Below are 18,079 nucleotides of genomic sequence, written 5' to 3' on the forward strand. Positions count from 1 at the left end.
AGTAAATATCAGTGTTATTTTATGAATAGAGATTGGCTGCCTCTATTTAAAGTTTCATTATATATATATTTTTTATATATTATATATATTTTTTTTTTTGCTTTTGCCAATATGTACATTATCTTTTTTTCTGGAGCATAAATACAAAGAACAGATTATGTTATCCCTAAAATATGTAGATGATTTGTTGGTTATTTGGAGAGGGGAAATTGAAAAATTCCAAAGGATGGTAGGAAGTGCAAACAAGAGTCACTCCACTATTAGATTCACCACAGAAGTGGCAGAGGGGTCCCTTCATTTCCTTGATGTTCAACTTACAATAAATTAAGGTAAAATATGTACAGAGCAGTACTGTAAAAGCACAGATCTCAATAACCTTTAAATGCAACCAGTTTCCATAACCCAAAATGCATTTCTGCCATTCCAAAGGGTCAGAAGCATAGCCTCAGAGGAGATCAGTTATCAAAGAACTACATCGGAACTGGTAGAAAAGTTTTCTGAAAAAGGTTACAAAAAGGAGAAGTTGGTCAATATAGCAAATGAGGTTGCTGAAATTCCAGGGGAATCTTTGTTAAAACAGGTACCTAAAAAAGAAAACCATAAAATCCCCCTTGCGAGCACATATGGCAGACACAGCAGAAGTTACAAAATGACAAAACACTAGGCAAAACATCTACAGTCTACTTTAGTTTGCTATAAATGAGGTCGTACACCCAGGCGCGTGTTGTGTCCTGCAGAAATGCGCAATAACTTATACCCATCAGGTATGAACAATCAATGGAGCATAGCCTGCTTTCTTTAACATTAGTGATCTCGGGCTATTTATATGTTCTATGCTTCATATATAATTTACTCATTTTCATGATTTCCTTTCCAGTGCGAATTATAGTGGCTTGCAAAAGTATTCGGCCCCCTTGAACTTTTCCACATTTTGTCACATTAGAGCCACAAACATGAATCAATTTTATTGGAATTCCACGTGAAAGACCAATACAAAGTGGTGTACACGTGAGAAGTGGAACGAAAATCATACATGATTCCAAACATTTTTTACAAATAAATAACTGCAAAGTGGGGTGTGCGTAATTATTCGGCCCCCTGAGTCAATACTTTGTAGAACCACCTTTTGCTGCAATTCCAGCTGCCAGTCTTTTAGGGTATGTCTCTCCCAGCTTTGCACATCTAGAGACTGAAATCCTTGCCCATTCTTCTTTGCAAAACAGCTCCAGCTCAGTCAGATTAGATGGACAGCGTTTGTGAGCAGCAGTTTTCAGATCCTGCCACAGATTCTCGATTGGATTTAGATCTGGACTTTGACTGGGCCATTCTAACACATGGATATGTTTTGTTTTAAACCATTCCATTGTTGCCCTGGCTTTATGTTTAGGGTTGTTGTCCTGCTGGAAGGTGAACCTCCGCCCCAGTCTGAAGTCTTTTGCAGACTCCAAGAGGTTTTCTTCCAAGATTGCCCTGTATTTGGCTCCATCCATCTTCCCATCAACTCTGACCAGCTTCCCTGTCCCTGCTGAAGAGAAGCACCCCCAGAGCATGATGCTGCCACCACCATATTTGACAGTGGGGATGGTGTGTTCAGAGTGATGTGCAGTGTTAGTTTTCCGCCACACATAGCATTTTGCATTTTGGCCAAAAAGTTCCATTTTGGTCTCATCTGACCAGAGCACCTTCTTCCATATGTTTGCTGTGTCCCCCACATGGCTTGTGGCAAACTGCAAACAGGACTTCTTATGGTTTTCTTATGGCTTTCTTCTTGCCACTCTTCCATAAAGGCCAACTTTGTGCAGTGCACGACTAATAGTTGTCCTATGGACAGATTCCCCCACCTGGGCTGTAGATCTCTGCAGCTCATCCAGAGTCACCATGGGCCTCTTGGCTGCATTTCTGATCAGCGCTCTCCTTGTTCGGCCTGTGAGTTTAGGCGGACGGCCTTGTCTTGGTAGGTTTACAATTGTGCCATACTCCTTCCATTTCTGAATGATCGCTTGAACAGTGCTCCGTGGGATGTTCAAGGCTTTGGAAATCTTTTTGTAGCCTAAGCCTGCTTTAAATTTCTCAATAACTTTGTCCCTGACCTGTCTGGTGTGTTCTTTGGACTTCATGGTGTTGTTGCTCCCAATATTCTCTTAGACAACCTCTGAGGCCGTCACAGAGCAGCTGTATTTGTACTGACATTAGATTACACACAGGTGCACTCTATTTAGTCATTAGCACTCATCAGGCAATGTCTATGGGCAACTGACTGCACTCAGACCAAAGGGGGCTGAATAATTACGCACACCCCACTTTGCAGTTATTTATTTGTAAAAAATGTTTGGAATCATGTATGATTTTCGTTCCACTTCTCACGTGTACACCACTTTGTATTGGTCTTTCACGTGGAATTCCAATAAAATTGATTCATGTTTGTGGCTGTAATGTGACAAAATGTGGAAAAGTTCAAGGGGGCCAAATACTTTTGCAAGCCACTGTATAGTTGCTGCCCTAGAATTGAATAATATAGCGAATCCTACATCACTTGAGCCTCATAATTGTAAAAGTAAATGGACACTTGACTTTATAGCATACTTCCCAACATTTGGAAAATGGAAAGACGGACAAAAAGAAATGGCGCGCATAGTGTGGCAAAAAATTTTTTGGCTAGACCCCTAAACACCATTCCCATTTTATGAAATTTGTCAGGTTATTTAAAGTTTGAACACATTTCTGGGGGTTTGGGGATTTGTTTTATGTATTATTACAGTTTTGCTAATGCTGGTGAAATTGCCCTTTAAGCTGCAAGTCTCAGTTCCCCAAGAGCCCTGTTTAGCTTATTAGTTACAATTGTATCTAAGTGCAAGTGTGGCTTGTTAACTTTCTGGGCTCTCTGCCAAAAGCTACTTATTGCACCCGAATGAATGGAATACGCTCGGGTGCAGACACATGTATCTGAAATACGCATAAAAACGCAAGACTTTCAAACTCTCGCGCTTTTATGCGTATTTCCGCTACATGTGCCTGTACCCGAGCATATTCCATTCATTCGGGTGCAGGCACATGTAGGAGGCGTAGGGCAGAATTTTCGGCAAGCGTTTTTCCGCTTGCCGAAAATATCCGCCTTACGCCTCGTGTGGCATTAGCCTAAAGTTGCCATGCAGTAGAAGACACTGGAATGCGCTGTCTGGCAAACATATAGGAGAAAATCAATTCATACTTACCGAGATTTTCTTTTCCTGGCCATCCTCCCTGGCAGCATAACATTTGGGTTTAACCTTTACCATACTGTCAGGACACAGAAGGGTTAATAAAGCAATGCATTAAATACCCACCCCTTCCTGTCCTCCTCAGTCTTTGCCTGATGTTCTGGACAGACAATGAAAGGGTGGGCATGCTGCCAGGGAGGATGGCCAGGAAAAGAAAATCTCGGTAAGTATGAATTGATTTTCTCCTTTCCTGGCCATCCCCTGGCAGCATAACATTTGGGTTAGTACCCAAGCAATTGACTGGGTGGGAATAAAGACAATATTATGCAGATAACAGAAGAAAGTTCATTCAACTCCAGACACTGCCTGGAGACCTGAGTGCCCAAACTACAATGAAGCAGTAGACCTAATATCTAACTCATAAAACTGAATAAAGGTATTAGAGGTTGCCCATGTAGCTGCCCTGTCGATTGCTTCAGGTTGAGCTCCTGCTTCTGCTGCCCTGGTCAAATGGGCTCTGATTCCCTGAGGCACTGGCTCCGCCTGCTCCTTGTAAGTTTTTTGAATTGCCATGACAATCCATCTTCTCAAAGTTGCTGTTTGTCCCTTTCTTGGTCCCGCTGGAATGACAACTAATCTATCCATCTTTCTCACATTCTTAGTCTTCTGTAGATAGATCTGTAAACAATAATGGAGATCTAAAGACTTCCATGCTGCTCCTTCTTGGCCATTCATATCCGGGACAAAGGATGCTCTCCTAGCTGATGTTAAGGCCACTAAAGGACAGTCTTGAGTGTCACATCCCACAGCGAAGCCTGGTCTAATGGCTCAAATGGTCTCCCAGTGAGAGCCTTCAGGACTAATGGTAAGTCCCATAGAGGAGATAAAGATCTAACAGGCGACACAATCCTCACTTCTGCTTTAAAGAACCTAGAAATCAAGGGTTCTTCAATAAGCCTTCAGAATAGCAGATAATGCTGACAACTGTACTCTCAGAGTGCTCAGGCTAAGACCCCTGTCCAGGCTGTGTAGGAATTCAAGAATCTCTGGAGTCGTTGGATTCCAGGGGTCTATGCCCTCTTTTAGTCGCCCAGTCTTGAAACACATTCCACGTTACATAATATCTTTGAGATGTATTCAGTTTTCTAGACTTTAATAAGGTATTAATGACTGCCTGAGAACATCCCTGCTGCGCCAACCTTCTCCTCTCAGCTTCCAGGCCATCAGACTCAACCCTGAAGGATTCGGATGCCACAGACTCCCTTGGGACAACAGATCCTCCCTGATTGGCAGGGGAATTGGCTTGCCCTGGACCATCCTCCTCAACAGTGGATACCATGGACGGCGTGGCCAATTTGAAAGAATTACCAAGGCCTCCATCTGAGTGTAAAAGATCTCCTGCAACACTCTGAAGATCATCGGTAAGGAAGGAAACACATACGCCCACAAGCCCCTCCAGTCCTGGACTAAGGCATTTGTAGCCACTGCCTGGGGATAAGGAAACCTGGAGAAGAACCTCAGCACCTTCCGATTCTGTATTGTCACCATAAGATCTATCGTTGGGCGGCCCAACCTGGTGGTGACCCAGTTGAAGACCTGGGGATGGAGATTCCCTTCTCCACTGCTGATCCTCCTCCTGCTGAATTGATCTGCCTGGAGATTCAACATGCCCGGCACATGAAGGGCTGTAATATCCATTAGATGGGCTTGTGCAAATGTCATAATAGGAATCAGCTCCTCCATCATAGCACGACTCCTGGTCCCTCCTTGTCTCCTGATGTATGTGACAGCTGCCACCTTGTCAGAGCGAATCCCGACGGGGAGAGAAATCAATTTGTTTTGGAAAATCTTCAGTGCATAATTACTGCCCTCAACTTGAGTATATTGGATGGTAGATGAGACAGATCTCTGCCCCATCCTCCCTGGGCTGAGTAGTTCTCTACATGAGCTCCCCAACCCAGACCTGAGGCATCTGTGTAGAGTTCCACGTATTCTGGCTCCCGTAACGGAAAACCTTTCCTGAGGTTGACAGGTATTGACCACCACCGCAGATTCTGCTTCAGGCTCATAGGCAAACAAATCTTCTGATTCCAACTCTTTGTTTGACGATCCCACTGAGTCAGAAACTCCAGTTGGATTGGACAAATCTGCCATCTTGCCCACTTGACTAACCCGATCGTGGACGTCAGGGTACTGAAATATCTCAAAAATTGCCTTGCAGACACCTGACTGAATCGGACCATTGCTGATGACATCTCTGTCACCTTGAAGATTCTGTTTAGAGGAAGGGATCATCTCTATGTCTGTATCTACTTGAGCTCCAAGATACACTAGTCTTTGCGTTTGTTGTAAATGACTTTTTTCTCTGTTGAGGACCCAGCCAAACCACTCCAGAGTAGCTGCTACTATGCCCTGTGTCTTTTCAAGGTCTCTTTCTCTCCGGCGACTAACAACAGGTCGTCTAAATATTGATATATTTCCAGACCCTCTTCCCTGAGTTTTGGGATGACAACTACCAACACCTTTGTGAATATCCTGGGGATGTAGCTAACCCAAAAGGCAGGCATGTAACTGGCATGTAACTGCAGATGTTGATATTTATGGAAAATTGCAGGAACCGCTGATGCTCTGTGGCCACTGGAACATGTAAAGTCGATTGTGCAAAGCTAATCCCCCGGACGTATTGCTGCTCTTATTGTTTGTATTGTTTCTATCTTGAAACTCTGTATTTTGAGGTACTCGTTTAGACGTCTGAGATCTAATATTGGTGTCATCTTGCCCGATGCCTTTCTTCTTTATTAGAAAGAGAGAATAGAAGCCCTTGCCTTCTTCTCCCTGAGGCGCATGAACTGCTGCCCCCTTGGAAAGTAGATCTGCAATGTACTTTTTCATCACCATCCTGTTTAAAAGGGAAACTGGATAAGGAGTGTTGATAAAATTGTGAAAAAGAGGTTTTGTGGCAGAATTCCAGTCGATACCCTCTCTTCACGACTGAGCAAACCCAAGCATCCTGTATCTCCTCTGCCCAAACCTCCCAAACTGAAGCAATCTTGCCCCAACCTTGGGAAGATGGACCCCCTGTCATTGGGACTTCTGCTGGGACTTCTGCTGGGACTTGGGAGATCTTGGGTTCTTGGACTTATTGCTTCGAAAAAGACTGGACTGTCAAGCTCTCCAAGAAGATGAATGAAAAGGCTCCTACCAGGCCTATATGATGTGAAATTTTCTCTTCTCTTAGTAACAAACTTGTCTGTCTGACGTCTAGAAGGATCTTTAAACCTCCTTGGGGTTTGGGGGAGGAAAGTGCTTTCTCCCAAGAAGACTTAGAATTATTTCCTCTAATGATTTACCAGATAGCATTTTCCCTTCAAATGGTAATTTGCATGACGCATTCTTTGAGGCTGTATCTGTGAACCAATATTTAAGCCAGAGGGCCCTCCTTGCCACCACAGCTAAAGCCATTGATATCGCTCTGCGACAAAAAGCTGTGGACAATTTTACATCAGCCAATATTTTCTCACGGGGCTCACCACCCCTGGTCATTTGCTCTATATCTTCTATCCAAATGGACAGGACCTTAACCACTGACACCAAGGCTATAGAGGGGTTGCACATGGCTCCTGTTGTTATATATAACTTCTTACGCTCCATCTCCATTCGCCTTTCCATCAGATGCTTCAATGCTGAGACATCATCAATTGGAAGGGTTGTCTTCCTGGATAACCTGGCCACCGGCGCATCCACAGTTGGAGGACTATCCCATAGTTCCTGTGAATCCGGAGGAAAGGGATATAGCTTACCAAACTTGTCCTCCACCGGCACCTTCCTGGACATCTTGTGCCACTCTGAATTCACAACATCCTGCACCTCCTTGTGCACTGGAAAGGTGTGCTTTTTCTTTTGGCAAAAAATACATTAGTCGCTGACTGATCACGCTCCTCTAATACTAATGCATGCCTCACTGCCTTAATAAGGTCTGGTACATATTCATATCAAAGAAGGAAGTTTCCTCTTCCCCTTCCTCTTCAGATGAACTTAAATCTGACTCTATATCCTCAGGCACATCAGGCTGAACAGCCTGCTTAATCCAGGCTAATATATCCTCTTGCGATGTTTTCCCTGGATGTTGATGGGGTCTGTGATAAATCTATGTTTGGAGCACACATCTGTGCCGCTTCTGTGCCGGTGGAATGTCTGTATCTCCTTCTAAGATCTCAGCCACACATTCCTTGCACAGCCTCTTATTTGAAAGAGCAGGCTTCTTACAAGCCTTACAGGGTCTGATATCCTTATCTTGTGACCTCTGCCTTTTCCTGGCCGTCTCTTCAACAGGGGTAGTAGGCCTACAATCGATAATAGCCATTAATAACACACTTTTTTCGTTGCAGCACAACTGACAGGAACAGAACTCACAGAGTTCTCAGCAGCCGGGTCCATTCTGGGAGCGTTCCTGCTCAAAATGATCTGCGGGCGCATAAGCAAAGCAGACCCTGGCTGCCGGCAAGATAGGGCTGCGCTGATTGATGATGTCACCGCCCACACAGGCATGCATTCCCACCAAGAACGGTATCTCTCCCCTGGCTGCAATAGGGGACCTGCTCCTGAGAAAGCGCTATGGCAATCACAATGGAGCAGGCATCAGGCGGAGAAAGTGTGTCAAAAAACTGCGCCTGGAATCTGACCCTAAAGAGGGCCAAGTGAGTTCTAAAAAAAAAAAAAAAAACGATCTGGTCCTGGACAGAACAGAAGAAAAAAAAGACTGAGGAGGACAGGAAGGGGTGGGTATTTAATGCATTGCTTTATTAACCCTTCTGTGTCCTGACAGTATGGTAAAGGTTAAACCCAAATGTTATGCTGCCAGGGGATGGCCAGGAAAATAGAATGCCATAGGTACGTATTCTTAATTGCAATTAGGGGACTGTGCTGCCTGCTCCTCAGTGAGATGCACAGGCTGCTGCACCTCTCCTTCCAGCTTCCTCCCGGGACACACAAAGAAATATTCTGATTTTGCCACCATGAGCAGCACAGAAAGCCATTTGTTATTTGCTAACGCACGCGGTAATACTATAGTGAATCGCGCGTTAATTTTCGCGTCTATTTTAACGCAAAAAAGCGTGCGATAAAAATTACCGCACTTTAGTGAATCAGCCCTAAGAAATCTTTTGACAGAGAAAGTCAGTGCAGCATTTCTGTGAGTGCTTATGGCTGTATTTACACCTTTTAGACCTTTCTTTCTCCTTTAATAGCAAAAAAAGGTGGCAACCCTAGTTTTACCTGCTGAACTTGGAAATACTGTAGTAATAGGAAAAATGAATAACACACACAAGCAATATAGAGGAAATAAATGTTATTACATTTTTATTAATTTACAGCTCTACGTATCAATCTCAAGGGGCAAATAAACCACAATGCTCCCTAGGGATATAGGGGATGCACTTGTATCAGCCTGACATTAGTGCGCTTGCCTTTTGTGCTTTCTGTTATCCCATGTGTTCCTGTATCACTGGTAGTTCTAGTGAAAAAATCAGATGAACTGAAAACCTTCTTCTCTGGTCTGTTGTGAGATCTCCCCTTTCCCAGAACTGGCTTTACTTTCTTCATAGCAAGTCTGCCATTCAGGTTTTTTAACAATCTCCAGAAATTATGGAATAACAGTTGCACCAGGCATTGCCGGAACTGCAAAGAGAAGAACCGTAACAGATTAAAGGAATTCATGCTTTAAAGTGATAGTGGCACCTTTAGTTCTATGCTTAGATATTTTCTTTGATACCAATACATGTATAGGACCTGTTATCCAGAATGCTTGGGACCTGGGGTTTTCTGAACAAGGGCTATTTCCATAATTTGGTTCTCCATACCTCAGGCAGATATCAGATGTGGCGTATATTTTCAGCAAGCGGTGAAACGCTGAAAATACCGCCATACCCCTCCTACCTGTGCCTGCACCCGAATGAATGAGATACGCTCGGGTGCAGGCACATGTAGCTGATATCAGCCAAAAAACGTAAGACTTTGCCTTCTCTCACGTTTTTATGCAGATATTGGCTACATGTGCCTGCGTCCGAGAGTATCTCATTCATTCGGGTGGAGGCACAGGTAGGAGGCGTATGGCGGTATTTTCGGCAAGCGTTTTTCCGCTTGTCGAAAATATACGCCGTACGCCACGTCTGACATCAGCCTTAAGTCTAATAAAATAATCTTTTAAATATTACTTAATTAAACCAAATAAGATTATTTTGCCTCCAATAAGGATTAATTATATCTTAGTTAGGATCAAATATAAGGTACTGTTTTATTATGAAAGAGAAAAGGGAAATCATTTTTTAAAATGTGATTTATTTGATTAAAATGAAGTCTGTGGGAGATGGCCTTCCTGTAATTACTGGGCTTTCTGAATAACGGGTTTCTGGATAACGAATACCATACCTGTAATAACTATTTCATCACAAAATGGCTCACATAAACCCAACAATTCTGTAAAATATATTGCTGTAAAAAACACTTCACTTCCTAATATGGAGAAGGATATAAAGTACTAGTGCTGTATTCTTGCTGCCATTTTTCCATTTATGCCCTTTTATCTCACTCCAACCCCCTCCCCCACAAAAAAAACCCTGTTTGTTCTGGAAATCTCCTCTTGCACTCTCTGCTCTGCTGTCTATTTTTCTTATTTTTAAAATGGTGCTCTCCCCCTTACTTGTTTATGTATGTGTGTCCCCCGCTTACTTGCATGCCTACCTTTTGGGCACAAATGATCTACTCCAGCACATGGCGCTTAAAAGCTTAATCTTAAAAGCAGCCCTAGCACAGATAAGTTTAGAAAAGGCAAGTAGGTAGGCCCATTTTTTCCACCACACTCCTTAAATACCACTCAGATTTTACAAAATTTGGCAGGTTATTTAAAGTTTGAACACATTTCTTGGGGTTTGGGGGTCTTGATTTATGTGTGAAATTGATTTTAAGCTGCAAGTCTTAGTTCCCCCAAGAGACCTGTTTAGCTTATTAGTTACAATTGTATCTAAGTGCGGGTGTTGCCTATTAAGTTTTCTGGGCTCTCTGCCAAAAGCCTATTTATTTAATTAAGTTTGAGAAACATTTTCTCTTTTTTAGCGTTCAGTTGATCAGAGGTACTTTCCAGTAAGAATCTGGGACTGTGGCCTGAGCTGTTAAAATCGTGACTGTCCTACGAAAATCAGGACATTGGGAGGTATGTATTAGTGTTATGCAGTTGTATAACAGATCAGTTCTGGGGGTGGTTTGGTTAATGTGAGTGGATTTAGTTGACTTTTACTGGCATAGGGCATGCAGTCCTGTGCAGCAGCTGTGGCCAAATTGTTTTGCTTTCCCTTTGGGTTATTAGTCTAAGTGGCAAATACAGAGCACTGGCAAATTAGAAAGCTGCACATAAACTTGTCTTGAGGGACATTAAATCTCAACCAACCACCATGCAGCTCCAATGTTTGCCTGTCAAGTAACATGCAAATTGCTATGCAAGTGCTCAACATTAGAGGTCCAACCAGTAAATTAGAAACATAAGTCCAAAAACTTCTTGATGCAAACAACTTACTTAGGCCCCAAGGCTGTTTAACAGGCTGACTCCAGGCTGTCAGTCATTTAGAATGTTAGTTTGCAGCAGGGCATATTACTAGTCATTACCCCACATCTAATAAATTAACAACTTCTATATTCATAAATGTAACTTCCCATATTCTATTTACCATTTCCTATGCCAATAATAGAGCAAATGTTTCTTTTTTTTAAAATAAAATGTTCCTGATACCTTTTTAATTGTAAATATGTGGATGACTGGATTGTAAGCAGCACTTGCTATGGCAAGTAAAGAAGGCATGACGGTAATTGTTGGTGTGATGAACTTGCTGTAGCCACTTGTCACAAGAAGAGAAAGTATAGTATAAGGCATCCAGCCAATAAGAAATGTCAGCATCATTAGCAAACACATTTTGGCCATCTTAATTTCGTAATCCAAAATTGTGATTTCTTGGAAGTTCTGAATGTTTTTTACACTGCGAAGCTAAAATAAAAGACATAGATGGATTACTAAATGTTCTTCAGCACTTTATGAAACTCATCTTCAGCACTTTATGAAAACTTCAGGAATGTCTATTCCCTTTGCACAAACCTGGATATTTATAGGCTCAGCTCTGGCATCTCTGACTGGTACTGTTTATTAGAATTTTACCAATAAACATTAACCTGGCTTTGTAGCCTAACAATAGAGTCTACTTACACTCTGGTTGATTTTATGCAATGTGCAATAACTTATGTATATTTGAGGCCCCTGCTTAGGGTAGGCTCTAGGGCAGGGATCCCTAAACTTTTTTACTTCTGTACCACATTAAGATGTAAAAAGTGTTGGTGAGCCACACAAGTATGAAAAAAGTTCTTTGGGGATGTCAAATAAGGGCTGTGATTGGCTATTTGGTAGCCCTATTTGGCCCGCTAGCCTGCAGGAGGCTCTGCTTGGAGTAAAACTGTGTCTCTATGCTTCCAAAACTTGTCTCCAAGCCATAAATGTAAAAATGGGCTTTTATTTAATCATAGCAGCTAGTCAAACGTGTTCTTTTTTTTTACTTATAGTAAATGAAGCTAATTGCTAATTGGCTGCTATAAGACAATGCTCTAATGCAACTCAGTGCTAGTTTTAGTACATGACCCTAAGGGCAAGGTCACATGGGGCTGATTGTTTTCCTGTGGATAAGTGCAGGCTGCCTGGGTACAGGCACACGCAGCTGATCCGCAAACACCAAGTATCACATAATGTATGTTGGCAGATATCAACTGAATGTGCCTGTACCTAGTGCTTCCGGGTGCAGGCACACTCAGCCGATATCCACAAAATACGTGTGACTTTATTGGCAGATATTGGCTGCGTGTGCCTGCACCCGGACAGGCTGACAATCTACCCTGGGTGCCCTTGGCCTAAAGGTTTTAACTAAATCCCAGCACATCTTTTGTCTCTTATGATAGATCATTGCTATGGTGAAGGTCACCTTCTAAAGAATAAAATAATCACAAATAAGGGCCTAAGACTACAAAATAGTTTAAAGGGGAACTAAAGCAACTCACAAACCAAAGTTGCCTCCCATGTACAGCACGTATTTGCAAGCAAAATTGTACATGACTTACCCCTCTCACCTTCTGAATATTAAAGTCTGCTTTTTGTGTTTTTGCACCATAGCACCTAGTCAGAAAAGGTCTTGGCAGTGTACATTTCATGCAGGAACATACATGAGTGGTGATGCTGAGTAAATTTATACTTACCAAAATTTACTCTACCCTTAGTCGCTTCAGCGCCAATCCTATTATTTATTCTCCCTCCCTGTTTGGTAGGGGAACAATAAAAAACTTTAGGTCTGAAGGTAAAAAGAGGTTGAAGTATCACATGGTTAATTGCCACCAGAAATGAAAGACACTTCAAGAAGCATTCTTTCAGGGGTTTAGAGGGATTCTAGACCAAGCTGTTCAATACAATTGAGAGATCCCAGGAAGGAAAGGGCAGAAGATGTCTGGGATGGATTTTTTAAAAGAGGCTTGACAAACCTCTTAATGAGAGCAAATGATGCTGAAGGTTTGTTTAGAAATCCCACTTGAATCCCATTTGAATGACATGGCATCCAGGAAGTCAGGTCAATCTGACTTTTACAGAGAGCATAAGTTGGAAGGGAGACCCCAGTACCATGAGATTTCCCAAAATATATTCTGGGCCAAGGACCACTCTGGTCTTGCAAAGTTCCTTCTCAGCTGATCAGCGATAGTACTGTGCCCCTCCTTACTGTATATGGACTGCTGAAATCTGCCCATGAAAGAATCTCGTTTTTCAGGATGAAAGATCTGATTCTAACCTGTTTGTTGATGTAGGCAACTGTAGTGATTCCATTTTCCTCAGAACTGCCACTACTGCTGCAACAATCTTGGTGAAGATGCGGGGAGCAGTAGTTATCCCAAAAGGCAGAGCTTTTAACTGCAAGTGGTGCAGAACTCCTCTGATTTAACAGTGGTTCTCAAAAGCTTCCTGTGAGCTTTGAACAGGGTTACCTGGAGCTTGTGATATGAAAAAATACTCGACTCCCACCTGTCTCTAACCCACCCACTCCCAACCTGCATCTCACCCACGGATCCACATATATTTATAGACTTTCGTCCGCCCCGCCTCATCTATGGTGTCACGGAGGAGGCAGGGCAGGTGTGTGCCTATAAATAGATGCTGCCAGAGATATAAGAGGGGCTCAGTTAGGTTGTGAGCAGGTCCCATGGGTTTTGGCCTGGCCTGTACATCACTACATGGAGATACAAAATTCTTTGGAGGGTCACATCCAGTCCACGGATGCAGAAGAATCCAAGGATTTGAAAATGTTTACACCAAGGCAGTATCTAATGCAAGAAGGTTTTTTCTTTTCAGCAAAGACCTTGTCACTGTTTCTGTTATTTCTGCCTGAAAGAGAATTTCTGAATTAATAACGTTAAGGAACGTTGTTCAGGTCTTAAGGTGGCCATACACGTGGCGATCTGACGATGTTTCGTACGACCATCGGTCGCACGAAACATCGTGAGATCCGCCACACACCATTCAGGGCTGAATCGGCAGGTAAGGAGGTAGAAACAATAGGATTTCTACCTCCTTCTGCCGATTCAGCTCTGAAGGGAGAATTTTGGTCAGGCGCCTTCTATGGAGCCCGATCAAAATTTTCAAACTGGTCCGATCGGCGAGTCGTCCGATATCAGCAGCTTCCTGCGATATCGGTTGACTCGCCGACATGCCATACACGCACCGATTATCGTACGAAACGAGGTTTCGTACGATAATATCGGTGCGTGTATGGCCACCTTTAGGGATGGTTTCTCCTTAGAAGAGTACCTTTTAGAACGAATCTTGTTTCTTATTTTAAGTCTTGTGGAAAGTGTTTCCTTTTAGAACCAGATATGGATTCTAGAAGTTTGTCAAGCTCAGCTCCAAACAAATGTCCAGGCTCAAAGGCCTGCTTTAGCAGAAAGTTTAACACTCTCAACTGCGGCATCACAAAGGAATTCTACAGCTAATCCAATCCGAGACAACAACTCCAGTAAGGTAACTCTTGGCACTTTATTAGTAATATCTTCTACAAGCTGCTTTATGCAGAATTTTGAAGAGCCAGCAATCCCTGATGCTGCTAAAGTCGGTTTACACAAGGCTACAGCTTTAGAATAAGAACACTCAGTGTTCTTTTCTATTCATAGGGTCTTGGAGACCTGATCTACCTTTCGCCAGAATTAAAGTTTCCTTTGATAATCTGGCAATAGAATGTCTACTTTGGGAGGTCTATATGTAATTTCAGCTAATACATATAACAAATCTTCCTCCTCAGAAGATGAAGGATCTTTATTTACGTCATCCAATGAAATCACTTTTGAGACAACAGGTGAATGCAGGAATGCATTGTAGTCTTTCATTCAGTTAGCTGTGGTTCCCTCTCTCCTCAGCTAAGTATACCAAGCAGGTTTACAAAACTTTTACTGTAGTTTTCAGTAATCTGGTCATCACACGCTCTGCATTACAAATGCTTACACTTTCTACGCTTTTTTGTTGGGGGATCATTAGTTGTGGACATCTGCAAAATGGGTTAAGTATCCATGCCAGCACAGTGGATAAGGGGTGCACCCATCAGGGATAACTCAAGGAGGCTGCAGAATTAGACTGGAATTGAAAATACAAACAGTGCTCTCAGCGTTATCTTTAAATTTCCCTGCATTAAAACAGGCTGTTCGGATGAACAACATCAGTGTTCAAATACCTCTAAGCTCCAATGAGATATCTGCCTCTGCAGTATCAAACAGAATGCTCCTGATGTCAATGGAGGTGCTAACTCTAAGGAGCTTGTCACTCCCTACACCACCATGCAACTGACAAAAGAGAATCAAATCTCAGCAAAGAAATAGTGGTCGGCCATTTTGGGAAAAGGCAACACTAGGCAGTATGAAAGTAACAGTGCATCTGACACCTAAAGGACCTCTTTGAGTCCCCGGCAATTAAACCCTTAATTAACATTCCTACATTCCTATATTAAACAAGTTCCCTTGGGACCTGGCACCTAAAAGAGACAACAGAAAAAAACAGACACATAAACAAACTTACTACAGGTAAGGAAAAAAAACCCCCACTGGTGATTGGAGTAGTTAACCCCTGTTTATAGGAGCAGTCCAATTAAATCTTTATTGATTGTCCCACTTGTCCCACCAAACAGGGAGGGAGAATAAATCTCAAGGTAGCAGCTGTATGAGAAGTACAAGGAAAATTATTTTAGATAGAGAGAGAGAGAGATAGCGCTTTAACCCATACTAGTGGGGTACCAACTGGGAAGCTGGTTCTGCAGGTTGAGTTGTTCTCCAATGAATTTTCTTCCCATGTTGCACACAAAATGTCTCTGGCAGTTCCCTTTTATATACTTTCTAAACCACACCCCCTGGACTTTTAAGAAACTTTACTAAACTTTTTCTACTCATCAGCCCCCTCTAGCAGCCCCAGTAACTACAACTATTAACTTTCTACAGGATTCCATGCCACTATCTAGTGGCGATACATAGAAATTGCCCCCAAATTAAATAAAGCTCTTGCACCTCCTTACACCATATGGTGTGGCACGGCATGTTTGCTTTGGAATTTTATGTTAATAGATTTGTAACTAAAAACCCTTGTTTTGGAAAACATATGCATATGCACAGATACACAATTACTAATAAAATATGGGGCCAGGGAATGTGCATTTTAGATCGCAAGTTCTTTTGGGCAGGGCCCTCTCTACCTCTTGGTTAGCAGTTGCTGTTTTGTATGCAAGCTGATTTATTGTTCAGTGCTACAGAATATGTTAGCACATTATGAATGCACGTTGATTAATAATAATAATAATATTATTATTATTATTATTATTATTAATTGATCAGTTTCTTGTTTTCTTTGTATGTTTGATGCAGTGGGGGTAACATGGGTCTAAATGTTATGTACAGGACAGCTGTACCTGGAAAATGTTGAAGATTAAGGAAATCTTTTTATATACTTGTCTTTTACTCACCTTTTGGATTTCATATAAAATATAGCCGTAACAATACGCCATTATACTTAAAGGCAGAGTTATACAGGCAAGGAAGAACAGTAGCACAAAAGCTGTATCTTTGGGATCAGTTGCGGTCCATTCAAAGGAACAATCTAATTTGTGGGTTTCAAATGTGTAAAGATTCCATCCAATCAACGGGAATCCAGTCCAGGCTAATGAATAAACCCAGACAAAGGTGATTGATCTCTTGGACCAGGAAGAATTAACATATTTGCCATACACAACTCGAGCATATCGCTCATACGCTACAACTGTCAGTGTGCCAAATGAGACAATTCCTAGAACAAAGAAAAAAATTGCTTTTAACATTTTTATGAAAAGATTTTTATATTTCAACTTTTTCTTGGCCACACTTCTGACATACACTATTATATTAAACTCTTCTAGGTTATATATAGCTTTGTAAACATTAGCTTAATATGAACACTGGAAATAGGATTCCATTTCTATTTTTGCTATAATGTGTGTTATCATTCCTTTTTCTTAAGTTGGGGGGAGGGGGTCATTGCTTCTCAAGTTAAATGTTAGTGCCACCAAAGTGTTGCTGTGAGAGTCCCACCATGTTCCCAGTTTCTATAATACTGTCCTGTCTTTAATAAAGTGACTGACTGACCCTTAAGAGAGACCAGAGAAATACTAATGGTTGGAGAAGTTGCTGCTGTTCTACAGGGGTTGTCATATATAAAGGGATTTCACTTACCCAGCAGATTTTTACTGAATCCATGAAAAACACACATTTCAACACTAAAAGCCCAGCTTCCTCTCACACAGGACATAAATGTGAATGTAATTGCCAAAAGAGAAAACACAAAATGGCAGAGGCTGGTATTAAAAAAAAGCAGATTTGTCGGTGTTTGTAGTCGTTTGAATTTGCAGTAAAGTATCAACACAAGCAAATTATTAACGAGTCCAAGAAATCCAACCGTGGCAACTATTAGTGCCAGAAAATGGTAGGTGTCCTCTGTAAACATGTCCTTGCTGTGTAGCCAGGAGATCGAATTATTGTGACTGCCATTGGTTACAGGCATCCTATTTGCTTTATAGTGTTACTGAAGAAGTAATTTCAACTGTATTCATCACCAGCTCAGTATGGAATTTATACAAAGACTGGAAGAGTAAAGCTCTATTGTATTCTTAATCCAATACGCATCTGCTGCTGAATGAATTAATAGGATTTATATGCATTCCCATTGCAATTATGAATTGTTTTGAAAGGTTAGGGATTACAAAAAAAGCTATTTGAATCTGGCAGATTTCTAATATATATATAAAAAAAAATATATATATATATATGTACACACATATAGTAGAGCTTCTTAAGCAAATATGTAATTATTACATATGTAGACCTTCTTTGAATTTAAACAACTTGACTAGTAGTACTCAGCCATGGCTGTTGTTCAGGGGTTTAGGAAGAGTGATGACCCCATAAGCCAAGTAGTCCGATGGCATAGGAATCAATACTAGTGTGGCCAGCTTTATCATACAAAAAAATCTAATTTGGTAAGTGGATATTAAGATAGAATAGAAAGGCTTGTAATCTGCTTATCAGGCAATTAGGAAATACATATTACGCCAAGAGAATATATACCATTTTTTTACAAAAACAGATAGGAATTTAATTAGTATAGCTAGTAAGAGGTTATGCTTCGGGAGAGGGAGCCTCCCACCTTAAAGGAATCCTGCCATTATTTTTATGGTGTACTTTTTGTTTACATAGCAAATAATTCATTCTACCATTTAAATTTTTTATAGACAGCAACAAGAGATCCTCTG

The 18,079-nt window shown here is 41.7% G+C and overlaps 1 protein-coding gene across 1 annotated transcript; it reads right to left on the reverse strand.

Moving 5' to 3' along the window:
- Positions 1-8,599: 8,599 nt before the first annotated feature.
- On the reverse strand, positions 8,600-17,311 carry opn3 (opsin 3). Its single transcript, XM_031895104.1, has 4 exons — positions 17,004-17,311; positions 16,262-16,581; positions 10,978-11,229; positions 8,600-8,873 (listed from the first exon to the last, which is right to left on the reverse strand). The coding sequence occupies exons 1-4, from the start codon at positions 17,272-17,274 to the stop codon at positions 8,613-8,615; spliced, it is 1,104 nt and encodes a 367-aa protein (XP_031750964.1). The 5' UTR covers positions 17,275-17,311; the 3' UTR covers positions 8,600-8,612.
- Between the last annotated feature and the right edge of the window lie 768 nt (positions 17,312-18,079).

Source organism: Xenopus tropicalis, chromosome 1 (assembly GCF_000004195.4).
Source record: "Xenopus tropicalis strain Nigerian chromosome 1, UCB_Xtro_10.0, whole genome shotgun sequence".
Lineage (NCBI taxonomy): Eukaryota > Metazoa > Chordata > Amphibia > Anura > Pipidae > Xenopus > Xenopus tropicalis.